Raw genomic sequence first — 19,618 nt, 5'->3', positions numbered from 1 at the left:
TGTATAAAAATAAGCTTAAAGCTAAAAAAAAAAAAAAAAAAAAGCCAAAACACAGTTAGTGCAAAGTCCTGGAATTCATGACATGACCAGACTAGTATACAGAAATAATGGGATTGATTCAGGCAGATTAATTTGCTTTTGCCAACAATCTTCCCCATTCAAAACACAGAAAAAATAGTTTTCTTCCCAAGTGCAAAAACTACAATAGACAATGACAATCAAAAATTTTAATGGAATTATGGAAAAAATAAAAACATGACTGCGATTAAGGAGAAGCTTCTGGTTCCTACTTACAAGATTTATAAGAAAGAAGAATTTGGATAAAAGATGCTGCAAGATAATAGAAATAAATGGAAACAAATCAAAGGACAGCAGTAATTATAAAATACTTTAAAGATGGTGAAATTTTACAATAAATTAAGAAGCTTTTTAGCTTTTTCAAAGTTAGATTTAAAGCTTTACGATACCACAAGCTAATTCAAAAACATAGGAAATTGTGCATTCAGGTCCGAAATTATGATTTTGTATCATGCAAAACAATGAACAAAGAAAATTACATAGCTACAAAGAACTGAGGTTTTGAACTGCCTATAACGTGCACTAAAGTTTTTAGTTTATTAACCCTTCCCAGCTCAATGTTACTTTTACAAAGCACAGTGCATGAGGTAAATTGAAAGCTAACAATTCAAAGAAGCAAGTAAAGTTGAGTTAAAGGTGAACTGCATGGCAGAATTCCTTGATGGCAGCCAGTACTTAGAAAACACATGATACCCCCAACCCCTGTGCCTCCCATCCAAGACTTCAAGACTGGCACCCAAGAGCACTCTAAATCCACTGTAACTATTTGGACTCCTCAGATCTCCTAGGTAATGTAACAGCCTTTAGCATTTCTGGAGGCAGGAGCAGCTCTCATTTCTGAACTGAGCAGAAGGTTAGGAATGAAGGAAAAGTGATATGGTGCTCATTAATCACTTCAGTTCTGGTTCTATCTTCTAGTGCAGTGAGTAAACAAAGCTGTTACAAACTCTCCAGAGATAGAAAGCTCTAGATTCTCATTAGACAAGCCTTCCACAAAGCAGCAGACTGAGCCATGCTAGATTCAAAGATGTCAAGGCCAACAGCTTCTCAACAGTTAGTTTACGTTGTAAGAATTATACCTTATCAAAATAAATTAAAGGCTGACTGACTCTGGATAATAACATATAAATCAATAAACATGGTTGAGAAAACTCAAATATATGGCATATGACATAATGAAAATATACCCATGAATGGTTTTTAAAAACTTTCACTTACTCAAGCTCATGAATAAAACTGTAATGAGGAAATGGTAAAATATAAACTACCTGAATTTGAACAAACTAAAGCAAGCAAAAGATTTATGCAGCCTCATATTCCATAACATCTTCATACTTAAGATTTTTCTAAATTATTTAAAAGATTCATAAGAACATCCAAAATAATTACATTTATAAACTATTCATAGGCATACACCCAGCTGTGAATGAGTGTCTGAGAAAAAGAGTCCCTTGTGAACATTGTTAACTTTATCCCTGGATCAACACTCTTCTTGGAAAATAATACTGTCAGAAAGTAATACTATCAGACAATGCCTGTAGAAAAGTACTTTGCAGAAAACAACTAACACACTCATTAATACATAAACATGATACCTGGCACATACTAACAGCACTCAATAAATGCCAACCACTATTATTATTCAACTGTGCAAGACAGATGATAACCAGTCACAACATTCTGCACTACCTCACCATCCACCTGGCACTTGCATCATGCATACTGGTAAGACGACAAATCCAATTTCATTTAGACAATTCCATTCTATAGTAAAGTCTAATAAAGATACTGGGGTTGGCTTGCAATGCTCAGCAAATCTTACAAAGTTACAGAGCAGATCATATTTTCTCTAGACTAAAACCTGAGATGTTACCATGAAGCAAACAGAAAATTTCTGATATTTAAATGTACTGATGATTTAATGGCTGCGAAAAATCTAAGAAAACATTTCAATGAGTGAATTTTCACTCAAAATCTTTAACTATTCATATACCTATTATCATCCTGGCTGACATAAAGAGAATTTCCAGGTCACCTACAAAATGGAATTTGATTTGACAGAAAGTAGCTAACCTTAAGTGTCACTAATAAAACCAGACAAAAGCTAAGCTTCATAAAATACACATTAAAAAGGATAGATAAGAAAGCTTCACATGATTCTATTGGTTCAGCTGGAAGGGGTTAAGCACAGCATATTGCCTGGTTAGAAACAGGGTGCTTTTCAAGATCTCTATTAATCTTGCAGGTAGGAAAGACTAAAAAGAAAGAAACAGAAAGGGGATAATGACTACATGTTTCTGGGCATATTTACCAGTCATGCTGTTGTCTCTGTTTATTCCATTATGGAGTTTACAGTGAACAAATGCTGCATCAAATAACCACGATCCAAAGAGATTCAAGATGCTGTTAACCTTTGGTCTTCGGGGGGCAGGCAGCGGCCTGGGTTCTGAACTAGTCTGATTTGGACTGGACAGAGGAGAGGTGGAGGATGCCTGGTGCTGAACTTTTGAGGTGTGAGCAGTAGTAACCTACCAGAAGAATACAAGTAAGTGTCCACAGACGTGAAAAGTTGGAGAAAGTTAAGGCTGTAGGACTTACCCTCCATATAGCAAAACAACAAGGCTCAACGTTCTTACTGTACTCGTCTTCATTGTGGCCTTGTTCACAGTAACAGCCCGGTGCCTCCGGTTATGTGGTGGTGTGGTGTTCACAGCAGCACTCTGGGGCATACTTAATCTATTCACGGGTGTTGGGGGAGCACTGTCTGATCGAGGTCGAGAAATGCCTTAAAAAAAAAAGTTTGTTTTTGTTTTAAGAAAAACAGAGCTGCCCCATGGTCCATTTAGCCTTTCTTCCTAAGTAACAGAACCTATTTCAGTAGGATAGAAACCCAGAAGAAATGGCTATGTCTTTTCCTTAGTATTGTTGTTTGATTTACAGAAAGACAATAGCATTCTAGCTATCACAATTTGCTGAACATAATTTTTCCTAGGTCATTATTTGCCACCAAGTCTGTTCCTCTTTCTCTGGCTTCCCTATGAGGATACAACATTAAATTATAGAATATCTACCCACAACTCTTCAAACATCTAAGAAACATACACAAAATTCACCTAAGAATGCATCCACCAGACAGCTGATTCCACGCATGGCACGAAAGAATATCTGAGGCAGATGTTTAAGGCAGGGGTACTGGCTCAGCTCCTGTGGCATCCCGCTCACATTCAGGAACTGTTCTTGAAACTTGGGAGTTGAGCTTATAACAGTTGGGTTACTCAGATCCACAGGATTACTATTGAAAAGGAAAAAGAATTAATTATATAATTAGAGATTATTTTTTAAAGAATTATTTATTTATTTATTTATTTATTTATTTTATATATATGAGTACACTATAGCTGTACTGATGGTTGTGAGCCATCATGTGGTTGCTGGGAATGAAGGTTGCTCACTCCAGCCTAAAGATTTATTTATTACTATATCTAAATACACTGTAGCTATCTTCAGACACACCAGAAGAGAGCGTCAGATCTCATTATGGGTGGTTGTGAGCCACCATGTGGTTGCTGGGATTTGAACTCAGGACTTTTGGAAGAGCAGTCAGTGCTCTTAACCACTGAGCCATCTCACCAGACCCTTAGCAATGTTTATAGCAATAAAAAAATGTACACAATCCAATTTAAGAATTAAGACTACTCCTGATGGTAGGAGGAAAAGGAAAGTAGAAAAAGGCAATCTCTACCAAATATAAGAACTGTGGTTCTTAGGATCCAATTTTAAAGACTTATTTATTTTTTTATATATTTAAGTACACTGTCACTCTCTTTAGACACACCAGAAAAGGGCATTGGATCCTTTTCCTCCTCTGTTCCTTTTCTAAAACTTTTATTTTATTGAGCCAATGAAATGGCTAGTAGACTGATGACAGAGAAAGGAGCTCAAGTCCCTAAAGAACGTGACAAAGTCCTGGAAGAGACAGCATCATCTAAGATGCAGTAACAAGCAAGAGAACAAGTTCCTAGAGAGGGCAGCCAAAAGCAGCTTAGGCAACTGGAGCACCCTGGAAAGGTGAGAGGAGGAGATGCACGATGCAGACATGCATGCTATTCAAACTCAGCTCTTTCCTGTGGACTGTGCTTAGCACACATGCTGCATTCCAGCAGAAGCACAGTGTGGTTCTTGCCGTGAATAAAATAACAATACCTTAGCATGTGTAAAAATCGAAACCATGTTTGTGCAATACACTCATTGTCCATTTCTGGAGGGATGAGATTGGCATCTTCATCAGGAACTTTAAATGGAGGAAATGAAGGACCATATGTAAAGCGGAGCAATCTGGAAAATAAAGCCATTCACCACTAAGTCCATTTCAGGTTTTGTCTTGTTTTATTTCTAATTGGTATTGAGGACTGAACCTAGACCTCACACATTCAAGCAAGTGACTCATATCCCAGTCTGTTTTAACTTTTTAATTTGAAACAAGATCTCACTAAATTGCAGAGGCTGGCTATGAACTTCTGGTCCTCCTGACTAACAAATATTACAGTCTTTACCACCACGTCCAGCTACCAAGTCCATTATTAACAAATTAAACAAACATCCAAGCGTTATATAAGAAAATGGATTAAACATACCTTAACATGAAAGCAACTTTTATTTTCCTGCTCTGTCGTCTCTGAGGGTTACTGCCTCAGTCTTTTAACCAAGGCCTAATCCTAGAAGCTTCTAGCCTCCATACAATTTTATCTAGACCTAGAAAGTTTTCAGCCTCTGAGACTTACTGCTGAGTAAGCTCACTCCTTCTTGTACTCGGGATGGTCAATTCAGCTGTTTTGGCTCAAAACTCACCTCCAGGCTGACTAGTTCCATATGACTTCTCTCAGTTTCTCACTGAATTATTCTACTTGGCTTCATACTAACATTGGCAATATATTCTAATCTTCTGGTTCATTCTCATTCTCTGGATTGTTCTGTCTTCATCTGTCACTAGCTTGTTCTGTCTCAGCAACCTGCCTCTATACAAATCGTCCCTGTAAAACTGTCTCCTCTCTCTGCAACTGCTCTCTCTTAAGTAGCCTTTCTTTTCATTCTCTCTATTCCCATGATAGCTGGGCATAACCTATTCTGTCAAATCTTTCTCTGATTCATCACTTTGTCTGCCCACACAATTAAACATCACTTGCAAATATGAATGCTTCCTTTAATAAACTAACTACTTTCATTGTATGGATTAAAAGAGTATACTAAGGGCGTGTCTGTATTCCAGCCAAAGGGACTGAAGGTGGGTGCTAAGGCTACGACATACCACAACTATAAACAAGAAAACTGTGTTTTTCCAGTAAACAACACAATCTCAGGGTTCACAATGTGATCAAATATATTGCAACACCTTACCTAAGCAAAAAAGCTGTATGAAAACTCTGATTTGTAAAAACAAACTACAAGGAATTTTCAGACTTTTTTTAAAGTTTAAAGTTTTATGTGAAATATTCAAACTATTTAACTTATTTATAAAACCTTCAGGTCATAAATTATGTATTTTGCTATTATACCTATATAATTACATTATTAAACATAAAGTAACATATACATTATTTCTTTCCTGTTTTGTTTGGTTGGATGGCTTTAATTTTTATGTTTGTTTTGAGGCAGTCTTAACATGTAGCTCTGGCTGGCATGGAACTCCCCTTGAAACCAGACTGGAAATAATCTTCACCAGGCTGTCCTCAAACTCAGAGATCTGCCTATTCCTTCCTCCTGAATGCTGGGATTAAAGATGTATGCCACCACACCCAGCTTCCTACTATTTTTTTAAAAAGTGGCTATGGTGGCGCACGCCTTTGATCCCAGCACTTGGGAGACAGAGGCAGGTGGATTTCTGAGTTCGAGGCCAGCCTAGTCTACAGTGAGTTCCAGGACAGCCAGGGCTACACAGAGAAACCCTATCTCGAAAAACCGAAAAAAAAATTTAAAAATTTAAAAATAAAAATAAAAAAAGTGGTACCACTGTAAATCCTTCAATAAAACTAAGGTATAATTTATAACAACTTTACATAAAGTTCAGTTAGAATATAGTACATTTTATGATATACCATAAAAGCTAACTGAATTCAACAACTTATTTACATAACAGTAATAGTCTACACGTGTTGGGACTTTTCAAAGCCATTTGACTCAATTACTCTGTATCTAGGGATCTTATTTTAATAAAACAATCAAAATATATAAAAAACTATATAAAGTATTCCTTCAACAAAATTTCTAAGTATATTTTTATCAAAATAGAAATTATTAAATTATGAATGACATCAAACAAAAACACAGGTAAACAATCCTATCCCAAACTTGTTTTGTATTTAATAAGAGGGAACTAAATGAGAAGTACATTGAAAATCATTTTTAAATGATGAGATGTTACTCTACATTTTCCAATTTTGATATTATTAGCACATATGGCTTTTGTAATCAAAACTAATTAAAAGAAGACACAGTTCTTTAGCCATCATTACGACATAACATGCATGTAGAGGTCGGAGGATAACTCTCCTTTTGCCTTTACATGAGTTCTGGGGATTAAACTCAGGTTGTCAGGCTTGCATAGCCAGAACCTCTACCATGAGGCAGCTCCCTGACTTTACTCCTTTTAAACTGGTACAGTTTAAAATCCATAGTGATGGATCCAGACTTTTCAAAATATATTCCATGAACCCCATAAAGACAGACCCAGAAAAGAGGTGCCCCAGTCAGGTGGATGAGGAAGACAATGACTTACCTGGAGGTCAGTGCACAGATAACCTTGCTCCACTGCTCCACCACTGCAGGGTGGTGCCTCCAGTTAGCCACCATCTCCTTGGCTGTCTTCCAATAAGGAGGTGTTGGGAAGCACCGGGTGCAAGCTAGTAACCAAACTTCAAAGAGAACACCAATCAGCTTCTCTGCTAGATTCTCAGCAATGCCACCTGGCAATGAAAAGAAACATATCTTTGGCATACTTATTTTTAAAGTGGAGTCTTTCACTCATTATATTGGAAAATAATCAAAAATTAAATAGTTGTAACAGTAACAATTTTTCAAATAACTAAATTGAGATGTTTAGGAGGAAGTACCTATGAAGGAATCATAGAGAACATCAATGAATCACTTTTTGGGAATTTTCAAACTGCCCGGCTAGTTTTTAGTAGAGTTCTAGCTAAGGACAAACAGAAAGAAAGAGATGGATGGCAACAATGAGTGACCACTATACATCACCTTCTGTACCAAGCAGTTGACACATGACCTCACATAATCCTCTCATTTATCTCTACAGGACAGGTATTTGTGAATACCTATTAGGTTTCTGTTTAAAGACACGGTCCTGTCATGTAACTCAAGTTAACCTGGAACTATGTAGTGAAGGGTAACCCTGAACTTCCAATGCCAGAATGTTTCCACTCCACTTAGCCAATAAAAAAGAACTCAGATCAATTATCAAGGTCTTCCTGACTCCAAGTCTGCAACAAAATGCCCCAGGTGCTTAAAGCTGCCCTTCAGTGGAAAAAAACCAAAGAGTAAGCTAAGCACTAGTACCAGGTAAGACCAAACCTTAAACAAAAGGCAGATCTGTCCTTCTAGTCAAAGTCCTGAAACCAGAAGAGGCAGTGGACATGCACAGCTCAAGAAAATAGTTAGGACTAGAAGGTAAAGTAACTGGAATGTACAAACAAGCAAAATCAGAGTTCCAATAATAAAGAGCCCAAGGAGGGGGCAAGATGCCTGAGTCCAACTGCTGAGGTCAGTCACTAGTGTAGGGTGGGGAACCAATAGCAGAGAGCCAATGAATCAGTGCTTTGACTGGCAAGCTACTATCAGTATCAGACTGTACTCCTATCATAGGGTCCTTTTCCACATTTCAATTCCATGATTCCTTCTAAACATTCCTTGGTTACTGTATCTATCTGACAACATAAGCATGCTAGAATACACAGAGAAGAACAGACCCTGAAACTCAACTACCAACTTACTTTATGTGTATTCTGCTTTAATGTACAAAGCTGGGTTTCTGAAATACACTGCAAAACTGTATAAAAGTAGAGGCTTTTCATGGGTTGCTAATGAATGTCATACTTCCAAATCAAACACCTTAAGGCTTTGGAGGTTTTATTTGCCAAACAAGATGTTTTCTGGGCTGGAGGCGGAGCTCAGTCTCAGTGGTTAAGTGTTTGCCTACCAGGGGCAAGGCCCTGGGTCGTTTCCAAGAACAAGATATCTCACTATCATCACTTTCCAGTTTTAAGACTCTACTTTGATAACAACTTTGCCTTCCAATACATTATCCACAGACTCTAATTTAGCATTTGCTGTTTCTTAGACAGGCTCTATACTATACTGCACAAAACAAACTATTGTTCCTATCCTTCTCCAACATGCTTAGTTACAAGTCTTTTTCTGTGGGGATAAACTCTTTTGCACTGTGTGGAAGCATCACCTATCAATAAAAAGCTAATGGCCAATGAGCTGAGGCAGGATTAGACAACTGGAGAGAGAGAAACTCTGAGATAGTCAAGCAAGGGAGATTTATCACCCAGACTCTGAGCATGAAACTGGGGAGAGGTAACAAGCCTTGTAACAGATATAGAATATAAATGGTTTAATAAGTTATAAGCTAGTTAGGGAACAAGCCAAAGCTTATGGCCTAAGGATTTATTCATAAATAAATAAGCCTCCAAGTCATTATTTGGGAACGGGGCACAGGTGGAAAAACTTGCAGTTACATTTTTCTACATTAGCAAAATAATCACCAAAGGTCAAATAACTTAGACACACAAACACTCCAAACACGCCATCCCCCACCTCTTTTTAAGGCAGAGTCTTAAAAAGAGTCACCCTAGCTGGCCTGGAACTCACTCTGTAGACCAGGCAGGTCTTGAACTTAGAAATCTGCTTGGCTCTGTCTCCTGAACTCTGGGATTAAGGACGGTGTCACCACCCCCAACCCATGTTGTATCTTTCCAACCAAAAAATTGTTTGTCAACATTCTTATCAAATTTGAAATTTCCAAAGACTATCATTCACTAAGTTTAAATGTAAATTATGTTGGAGCTTAGAATTATATGGGTAAAATTCATTAACAAACCTTGAACAGTTGGTGGGGCCAGAAGTATGTCATTAATTTGCAGAAGAAACAACAGTAAGACTTCCCAGGTTTCTCGAGCCATGATGGATGACTCCCGGGCCAGTTTCTGAATGGCTCTCAGAACTTGTAAGCATAGTCGGATTTGACTGGAGCCCTGTTCCTGTCTGAAGAAGACAGACAGATATCACTGACAGTCCTGGAAGAGAGACAGCAACAGCCAAAGAACAGGAAACTTACTGACGTAGAACAGTGGTCCAGTGACACTGCCTAAGCCACCAGTGGACAGCACAACCCTCCTCAGTTTACAACTAACCCCCCCCCCCATTATTCAGTTCAGTACCCTGAGATCTCCATCCACCTCTTCTCTGAAAAATTATCTTCTGTGAGAAGACAGAAGAGCTAGAATGTAAACTTCACCTCTGGATTTCCTTTCTGAAATATTCCAGCACATAATAGCAGACAGTCAACTAATTCCTGATAGATGAGTACATGCCTAGTTACCTCTGTTCTTCACACTGGAGCAGAAAAGCCTTTATATTCTTTTTCAATTTTCTGAAACACACATTCACAAGAATTCTTCGAGTGTTTTCAAGTATTCACAGTCACCCCAAAGGTAACCTCTGTTATGAGGCCCAATGGTGTATCCAAAATTGACGAAGCATGTCAGCATCTCCTCAGAGAGGCCAGCCTGCTACTATTGCTCTAATAAACATCGGCTCCAAGGGCTCCTCAAACAACAGTTGCAAAATTCTCTTTAGACATTTTTGCTCCTTAAGAGAAGGAAACTATTCAATAAAATGGGGGCAGAAGAGAAAGCTAGAGATCCAAGGCCTAGCCCTTGCCTCTCTTTTTAAGATACCCAACCTGAGAATTTCAAGAACAGCTCTAACGACTGGTGAGCTGACCTCCATATTTCCCAATGAGAAACCCAATGCAATACTGGTAATAAATTATAAAATCAAATTTCTATAAATTGTGACCTGATATAAAGAGCTGGAGTGTCTTCAAGTAATGTCAGCAAATTATCTATGCCTAGAATGCTCACTCCTTAGACCTGGGCCATGACCCAGAAAGCTGGACCCTACCCTAAAGTTACAGACAAATCACACAACTAACTAATTGTCCCCTAAAGAAGTCAGAACTGGGCCAAAGAAAGGGCTTAATAGATAAGGCCATTCACTATACAAACATAGAAGTACCTACGTTCAAATCCCTAGCACTCACATAAAAAACTGGGCATGGCTCTGTGTACCTGTAGCCCCAGCATTGTGGGGTAGAGATAGGTGGATCCTGAAAGCTTCCTTGCAGCCAGGTGTGGTGGCACACGCATTTAATCCTAGCACTTGGGAGGCAGAGGCAGGCAGATTTCTGAATTCGAGGCCAGCCTGGTCTACAAAGTGAGTTCCAGGACAGCCAGGGCTACACAGAGAAACCCTGTCTCAAAAAAACAAACAAGAAAGAAAGAAAGAAAGAAAGAAAGAAAGAAAGAAAGAAAGAAAGAAAGAAAGAAAGAAAGAAGAAAGCTTGCTTGCCAGGCAGCTAAGCTGAAATGGCAAACTTCTAGCTCAGCAAAAAGCCTTGTCTCAAGTGAGTGAGGCAGAGAACAACAGAGGAAGACACCCAGTTTCCTCCTCTGACCTCTGCATGTAGACACACCTACACTTGTGCATGGATCACAAAGACACACACAGGGAGGGGGGTGTCCATTGCACATCCATCTAGAGCTGAAGCTAGTCCAGAAGATGCCACACAGTTCAAGCATGTGTCTGCTCTGCCTTACCTGAGGAAGAACAAATAAAGAACTACCTTCAAGGCTTATTCACCCATAGACTACATAAGCCCAGAATAAGAACCAAAAGCACCCCCCCCCCCCGGCTCTGAGCTGACATTCTTCTGAGATGGCTGTTGCAGGGCATGCTCCCCACAGTGGCCACTCTTTCCAGGTGTAAAGGAAAAGAAACAAATCCTCCCCTGGTTCCTTAGCCTCACTCAGAAAGCCTAAATTCAGGAACAGGATTCAAGTTTCTAAACTAGAAGAAATGGGATAGTCTTTATATAAAAAGTGAGTAGGTCGGAACAAAAGAGATTTTCCTCAATCTCAAAAGTGACTGTAATTTTCAGAAAAACCTTCTAACAGGGGCTAGTGAACCAGTCAGAACTTAACTAACACCTGCCTTTGTTAACACACTACTTGTTTGTTTAATTTTTATGTTGGCACCCTGCCAGCAGGTATGCCTAAGTACCAAGTATGTACCCTGCCCACATCATACACTGTGGACTCGAGTTATAGAGATGCTTGTGAGCCGCCATGTGGAGTGCTAGGAATCAAACCCAGGTCCTCTGGGAAAATCAGCCACTGCCCTTAACTGCTGAGTTATCTCCCCAGTTGCCTTCATAAGTTCTTATTTCTTAATTTAGTAGTTGTAATTTAATATCTGTCTTCCTACTCTACCACAGATCTGAGGAGAAACATTATAGCTAGCTTTTTAAAAAAAAAAAAAAAAAAAAAAAAAAGAAAAAAAGAAAAAAGTAGACCTCTGCTTAGGAGACATATACACAAGGACTAGGAAAAATAGGTACTGCATTTCTTATAATGTATCTAAGCAATTAAAACTCCAATCAATTTCAACAGATAACATATTCTTCATTCAATTATGAAAAAAATCAAACTAATTTAATAGGCAAAAGAGGAAATCATATTAACTTAATCTCTAGCAAAAGGTAAAGGCAGTTTCCTCCACTTTGAGAATCAGTTTATATAAAAACAATTAAGTAAGCTCTGATGACAATTTGATGAACTAGCTAAAATTTTTAAACAGAAACTTGCAGTAATAGAAGATTAAATCAGAAGTCCCAATATTCAGCATTGAAAACATTCACCGAATCTTTATATAGCATCACAGGGGGAAGGAGCCCTAATACTTGAATCAATGTCTTTCAGAATCCACTGATCTCTACATACATATACATACACACACAGAAAAACACACACACACACACACACACAAACACACCCCACTTTTGAGGAACAAGCTAATTATCAAATAGCAAAACACTTAAATATAGTCACACTTTTCAAGAAACAAAAGTAAAAACAAAAGCACAACTTATTCAAATGCCATTACTTTTTTCAGCAATACACCAGGCTTGGTGGCATGCACCTTTACCCACTGAGCCATCTCACTGGTCTTTTTTGGCTCTTTAAGACAGGGTCTCATGATGTAGCTCAGGTTAAGCTTCAACTCCTCCTGTAGACAAGACTGTCTTCAACTCCCCATATTGACTCCCCCTCTAAAGTAGTGGGATTATAAATATAGCCTCCATGCCTGGCCTGTTTGCTTAATTCTACTCCTTCATACACCACAAGATTATTTTAAGGTAAGAACAGTTGCCTTTGGTGTAAGCAGAGACAAGAATTATGATATACAAAAATATGCACAAGTTGAGTGATTTTTAAAACACTGAATTGGTGCACGTGCATATGTCCTTGTGGGTGTTTCCGCCTGCTTCCAGCATACGGGTCCCAAAGATCAAACTCTGGTCACTGGGCTTAGGGGTTAGCACCTTTACCCACTGAGCCATCTTGCCAGCCCCACCCCCAAAAATGTTTAAAGAGGGAAAGAAATATGTCACCATCACCAAATTTTAATATCCAACATCTCAGAAACAAGGCCAAAAGCATTTAAAATAAAGATACATCTATTTAAAAACTTGTGCTAAATCCAAGAGTGGTAGAACACACCAGTAATCTCAGAACTCAAAAGGCTAAGGCAGGAGGATTGTGAGTTTAGATCAACATTACACAGCAAGTTCATGGCCAGTCTGGCTATGCAGTGAGAAGCCACCTCAAAACAACAAAGAAAAACCTCTTTGAAACGTTACATGACCCTGTAAGCCTATCTGTTTTATTCATATTTATAGAATCCATAAGTGAATGAGTAATTCAAAGGACTAACAATAACAGCTTTTATATTTAATAAAGTAACATTATACATGTGACTTGTTTATGATCTTGATAATGACCAGATAGTTAGGTCCAACTTACCTTGGTACAAAAAGATTTTGTAAATGTTTTAATATACTTTGAACATATAGATTAGGTTCTTTAATAATGGGTAATGGAATAGAATCTTTTGGCAACACCAAAGCCATAATCCAATCTGTATATACATCAACACAATATTTTACAGTCTCTCCATCTAATGGAAGGGTCAGTCCATAGCAAATTACTTCCATGGTCCATTTTACCTAGGCAAAAGAAAATATTCACAAAGATTATAGATCTTTATCTGTATCTCACTAGATTAATTTAAAATTCAACATCTTCTAGTGCCCAGAATTGAAGATACAGTCATCTCAACATATACATCAAATTGAATCTAGACATATATTTTCCATGTTGTAGACATATGTTGGATTTGTCAAGCAAATTTCAGGAGAAATTAAATTTGTTATTTTTAAATATTAAGCCCTTGTATGTTTTACCCTTTTGATATCATTACCATTCACTATATAAAATGATCCTTTCAATTTTCTGTAGACACTAGAAATATAAAAATAGAAAATGCAGGGGCTGGAGGAATGGCTCAGTGGTTAAGGAAGTCCTGAATTCAATTCCCAGCACCCACATGGTGGCTCACAACCATCTATAACTATGGTCCCATGGGATCTAACGTTCTCTTCTAGTGTATAAATGTACAAACAGACAAAATACCCATACACATAAAGAATATAAAATAAATATATCTTTAAAATAAGAAAAAATAGTATTTTTATTCTACCCAATTTGCATATGTAAATATGTATCACTTAAGAAATCATTCCAATTATATTCCATCCTCAGATTATGCAACAGGAACAAATGACAGAAAGGAAGATGAATCATTCAACTTATTATACAACTTGTTTTCTCTGTCATAAAAACAAAACAAAACAAAGCAAAACAACCTACAACACTAGAATGAACAGGTGAGAACTTACAGAGATGAAGAAGGACCGCATGGATATGGTCTTAACTAGGCATCTAGTCATAGCATCTGACCACCTGAAACACATACTAAGTGCTATAAGAAATAAGATACTAGCTGGGCGTGGTGGTGCACGCCTTTAATCCCAGCACTCGGGAGGCAGAGGCAGGCAGATTTCTGAGTTTGAGGCCACCCTGGTCCACAGAGTGAGTTCCAGGACAGCCAGGGCTATACAGAGAAACCCTGTCTTGAAAACCCAAACAAACAAACAAGCAAGCAAACAAAGAAATTAAGATACTAAGAGAAAGGAAGAAAAAAAATCTCCCAACTTGGAAAAGAAAAGTAAAACTAAAGTCTACAGACATCAAAGCCTAGAATGTTTAAGTGAATTCCAGATAAAATTCTGGACAAATACTAAGCAGATGATCAGTAAACATTTAATAAAAGAGGATATGTGAGCACTGAGGACCAGGCTGCTCAAATAGACCAAGTCAAGCCAGTCAAGCTTTACTAACCAGCTCATTATGAGAAGAGCTGACAACTGTACAGTCACTACAGTTTAAAAAGGACCTTCATAAAAGTCACCATCACTGCAACCCTAGGTAACAGGTAAACTGTCCTCATTTCATACATCAAAAAATAAAACAGCATATTTAAATAATTCAGCCCACCATAGGTTCATGAAACCAATGAGAAACATGAACCTGGTTTCTCAAGTCACTAAGCCATTAACAGGTGTTCCTGGCATCAGGGTATTTTATCTCTAACAGGAAATGTGGCAAGAAATCCTTATGGACAAGGATGAAGACATAACTGCCTGCAGGATGTAGAATGGCCGGATTTATAAGTGGCCCAAATACCACACAGAACAATAACAGAATGAAGGTTCTGAAAGTATTTGGGGAAAGGGTGCCACTGGCTTATCAAAGGCCATATCAACTTCATGTTGTTGTTGCTGCTGCTGTTTGGTGATGCTAGGGATTAAACCCAGAGCGCTAAGCACAACAGGGAAGCACTCTACTGCTGAACTATACCACACCTACCTTGCCAAAACTTTTATTGAGGCCAAACATGGTTGATGTTGCCAGCACTCCCAGGTGCTAAGGCAGGGGGATCTCAAGTTCAAGGAAGCCTAAGCTACACAGTGAGCCCAAGACAGCCTGAACTAAACAGAAAGATCCTATCTCAAAATAATAATAATAATAATAACAACAACAACAATGAAAACAATGGGCAATTATCTGTAAACAACATGGACAAAAAGAATTGTCAGTTTGTTAAATATAATTTAGGATTCAAAAATACTTTAAAAACTTGAATCTGACAAAATAAATACCTATATTGAATTTTGGGGGTAGAGGATAGGTGGAATTGGGAAAGGGTCTCGTTAGATAGCCCTGGCTATCCTGACACTCTGGATTCTCTTGCCTAAGCCTGGGAATGCTCAAAAACAATTACAAAGGCTAAAGGTAGGACATTTATGGCTAGCAGCAACAAATGCTCAATAAAACTGTAACCACAGTGAAACTGTGACATATTCAGAGCAGGGGGTGTTGAATGTTAAACCACACAAGAAAACAGAGTATGAATGTGTTCATATGCTTGTGGGTTACATGCATGTGCCTGTGCCTGAGTGTAGATACCAGAGTCTACCTCAGGTGTCACTGCTCAGGTACTGTACCCCTTGCTTGTTGAGACAGTTGTGTCACTGACCTGGGGCTTGCATTTAGGCTACACTGGCTATAAGCCCTGAGATCCTCCTGTCTCTATCCCCAGTGCTGGGATGATAATAAAGTACATGCCACTATACTGTTTTGGATTTTTTGGTGGGTTTTGGCGATTTTTGTTTGTTTGTTTTTTGGTTTTGTTTCTGTTTTTGCATGGGTTCCACTATGTAGTCCTAGCTGTCCTAGAACTTTCTATGTAGACCAGGGTAAATTAAAGCTAGATTGCACAGCAAGCACTTTACCAACTAAGACCTCAAGTTCAAGGCAGCCTGAGCTATATAGCCATCTCCCCAGGTCAAAAAAGAAATCTTAAAAAGAGCCCTAGATCCCTAATTATTAGTTGAAAGAAAAAAGACAAGTGATGTTTGGGATAATGTCATAGTAGTTCAACTGTTCTAAAGGGAAAAACCCTTGATGACTCAGGGTAAAACCATTTGCTGCACATATCTGATAGCCTGAGGTGGATTCTAAGGACCAGAAGTAGAAGAAAAGACCTGATTTTCAAAACTTGTCCTCTAAACTCTTAATGTGCAAAATGGCACACATGCCTCCCTGTCCCCAACCTCCAACATAAACAATAATAAATAAAACTTGAAACCAAGTATCTTTCCATAATCTTCTGAGGGCAGTAAAGACAATAACTAAGGGCTATACTAGGTCACTTTCTATCTATCTACATGCCATCTCATCTCAGGAAAAGGCAGCAAGGATCACAACTAAAGCCAGAGAGGGGATCAGGGCTTTTGCAGGCCCTTTAATGAGAAAACTACAAAGACTGAAGGACTTCAACCTTTAGCAATCCTTGAGCAAGGGAGGATAAACAAACTGCCTTGAACTTGAGATCTCTCTGCTTTAGCACCTGGGAAGTCTGAAACATCATGAATGATCAAAATAAGAAGAGCTAGGCATGGTGGCTTATTCCTGTAATCCCAATACTTGAAGGACTGAGACAGGAGAATGACTGCAAATTTGAGACTACTCTGGTTACAGAGTGAGTTCTAGGTCAATCTGATCTAAAGAATAAGACCTTATCTTTAATAACTATAGTAATAATTATAATTATAATAAAGTAAGGCACTCCTATTGTAGCAAGAACAGCAAGGCTGACTCTATATAAATGCTGGGGGTCATGCAGCTGCAGAAGCATCTCCTGCAGGAGGACCTAACTGAGGACTGCCTGTGACACCAGCATTCCTGCAGGAGGACTTAACTGAGGACTGCCTGAGAGAGCAAGGGATTGCTGGTGCAAATAATGGCATCCAATCGGGAACTTCTGTTTAGAATAGATGCTTTCTTGGAACGAATGGGGGCGTGAGTGGAGGGTATTGAAGGAGCTTGCAGCAGTGCTCAGATGAGCTGCAGCATTTCTCCCTGTTCCCGGAGCCTGTGTCATTGACACTGCACCAACTCACCCCAACCCCCAAGAGCAGATAGAGATGTCCAGGGCAAAGGCAACAGCCTATAATCCAAGCACTTGGGAGGCAGAAGCAAGTGGATCTAAACTCGAGCCCAATCTGGTCTACAAAATGAATTCAAGGCCAACCAGGGATACAGTGAAACCCTGCTACCAAAAAAGGACAGGGTTTGAGAATAGGCCTAAAAAGCCTGCATGAACTTTCCTAAACAAAGGGGACAGAGTTCTAAACCTACATAGAATCATGCCATTCTCAGGGTTCCTTTACAACTTCCGACTGGGGTTTTATGTCAGCTTACTGCCCTGACCCCATGAACAGAAAACCAGTTCCAAACCAAGTTATTCCAGGAAGCCTTTAAACAGCAAGTTTAGGAACAGCAATTCCAAACTCAATTCCAACTACCCCACCTTACAACCAGAAGGGCATAGTTGTTCTGCATCACCCTTAAATCTGGAAACTAGGCTCAATAATCGTCAGAGTGAGGGACACAGGAGAGCTCAAGCTCAGCACATACATGTAGCATGGAAAATCCGACATAAGTGAGGCTTTCAGTGAGTGTCTACATATAAGCAAGGAAGGGGACAATGCTAGCTACTTTTGTCAGCTTGAAACAAGGTATAGTCATCTTCAAGAAGGTAACCTCAATTGAAAATGTTTCTTAATTACTGATGGGGGAGGGCCCAACTCACTGTAGGTGGTGCCACCTTAGGCTGGTGGTCCTGGGATCTATAAGAAAGCCAGTAAGCAGCACCCCTCCATGGCCTCTGCATCAGCTCCTGCCTCCAGGTTCCTGCACTGTTTGAGTTCCTGCCTTGGTTTTCCTCAATGGACTCTGCAAGCTAGATAATCTCTTCCCTCCTCAGGTTGCTTTTGGTCATAGTGTTTCATCACAACAATAGTATTCCTAACTAAGACAGGGACTTCCAAACAGAAACAGAAATGGAGATCTGAAAACTGAGCCTAGCACTTAAGGGTCTGACACTTGATTCTCTGTCTTAACCACTCGGCTCACATGAAGGGGGCCAGTGCGAAGTCTCAGCAGCAAAAAAAGGCACAACCCTTTCTTTTTATCTCCCATAGGCCCAAGTCCCAGCTAAGAATCCAAATGAGATAAAAACAGAGAACTTTCACTACATTGGGCAGCAATCCATTAAAAAGTCCACACTGTAACAATGCAGTGTTCCTGCAGAGGACCCAAGTTTGATTCCCATCCACCATGCCAGGCGGATCACAACTGCTGCTAACTCCAGTTGCAGAGGAATCCAGCAACCCTGGCTTTCATAAGCATCTGCACTCGTGTATACACACTCACACTCAAGACTACATACAGATACAAAATTAAAAGTAATAAAACTATTTTTATTATTTTTTAAAAGTCAACACTAAATAAGTTTTTTAGTAATCAATGCATACTTTTACACAATAGAATAAAATGAAGAAACACTTACTTCTTTGTCAGTTTTTAATAAACTCTCACTACCAGCCACTGAAGAAGTACCTAATGCCTGCCCAAGAGGACGGACCACTGCATTCGCCACCTCTCGCCCAACACTCTCTGGATAGCTGTGTAGCACACTGGTATGGCCTTGATCATTCTGAATCACCAAATGCAGTGACCGCCACTCAGAGTACATTGTGCCACTAAAGTACTATCCAAATGGCACCTGAAAAGACAAAACAGTTATGCATGTCAAATTATGTTTATTGCTAATATAAGAAAAAGATGTATAAACAGCAGCATAATTAAATAACATGTTGTTTCACAAAAAATAATAATAATAATAATAATAATGATAATAAATAACTAGAGGGACTCAGATGCTTGCTACTATTCCAGAGGGCCAGAGTTCAATCCTCAGCACTTTCAGCCAGTGGTTTACTTCCTCTAACTCCATTTCAGGGAATCTAATGTCCTCTGGTGGCCTCCAAAAACACTAGCACTCCTAGGTATATACTCCCCACACACGTGCATAATTAAAAATAAAAGTAATTTTTAAAATGTATCTTAATGTTCTGAGCTATCTAAAAGCTTCCTTGGGAGATGAGGTGACAAGCTAGCCCAAGAAGTAGTTGGATGAGCACCTACACTACACTACTGCTTCTGAGTAGATTCAAAGCCAGTCTATGCAATTTAGCAAGACTTGTCTCAAAACAACATTTTTTAAATACAAATAGTCTGAGAATATACATCAGCGATAGAATACCTGCCTAGCATGCCTCAAGGCCTTAGATGCAAATACCAGTACTGGAAAGAAAACACGAGAGAGAGAGAGAGAGAGAGAGAGAGAGCTTTCACTCTTTCACTTACCCTTTGTCTGA

General features: G+C 39.0%; 1 protein-coding gene across 9 annotated transcripts in view; it reads right to left on the bottom strand.

Annotated features, from left to right (window-relative positions):
• The window catches only part of Ralgapb (Ral GTPase activating protein non-catalytic beta subunit), an 89,034-nt gene that overhangs the window by 60,099 nt on the left and 9,317 nt on the right, over positions 1-19,618 (bottom strand). For 6 of the 9 annotated variants that reach the window (XM_029470700.1, XM_029470696.1, XM_029470698.1 and 3 more), the window contains 9 exons: positions 18,748-18,963; positions 13,236-13,438; positions 9,191-9,354; positions 6,851-7,037; positions 4,282-4,413; positions 3,192-3,370; positions 2,715-2,863; positions 2,390-2,606; positions 295-330 (listed from right to left, as the gene is read on the bottom strand). In XM_029470700.1, coding sequence (XP_029326560.1) covers positions 295-330; positions 2,390-2,606; positions 2,715-2,863; positions 3,192-3,370; positions 4,282-4,413; positions 6,851-7,037; positions 9,191-9,354; positions 13,236-13,438; positions 18,748-18,933 — 1,453 coding nt within the window. In that variant the 5' untranslated portion in view covers positions 18,934-18,963. The remainder of the gene's footprint in view (positions 1-294; positions 331-2,389; positions 2,607-2,714; positions 2,864-3,191; positions 3,371-4,281; positions 4,414-6,850; positions 7,038-9,190; positions 9,355-13,235; positions 13,439-18,747; positions 18,964-19,618) is intronic. The other 3 variants (XM_021182613.2, XM_029470715.1, XM_021182625.2) reach the window with 1 other exon arrangement.

Source organism: Mus caroli, chromosome 2 (genome assembly GCF_900094665.2).
Source record: "Mus caroli chromosome 2, CAROLI_EIJ_v1.1, whole genome shotgun sequence".
Classification (NCBI taxonomy): domain Eukaryota; kingdom Metazoa; phylum Chordata; class Mammalia; order Rodentia; family Muridae; genus Mus; species Mus caroli.
Note: the sequence above shows the minus strand (reverse complement) of the source record. Positions and strands in the feature narration are given on the sequence as shown.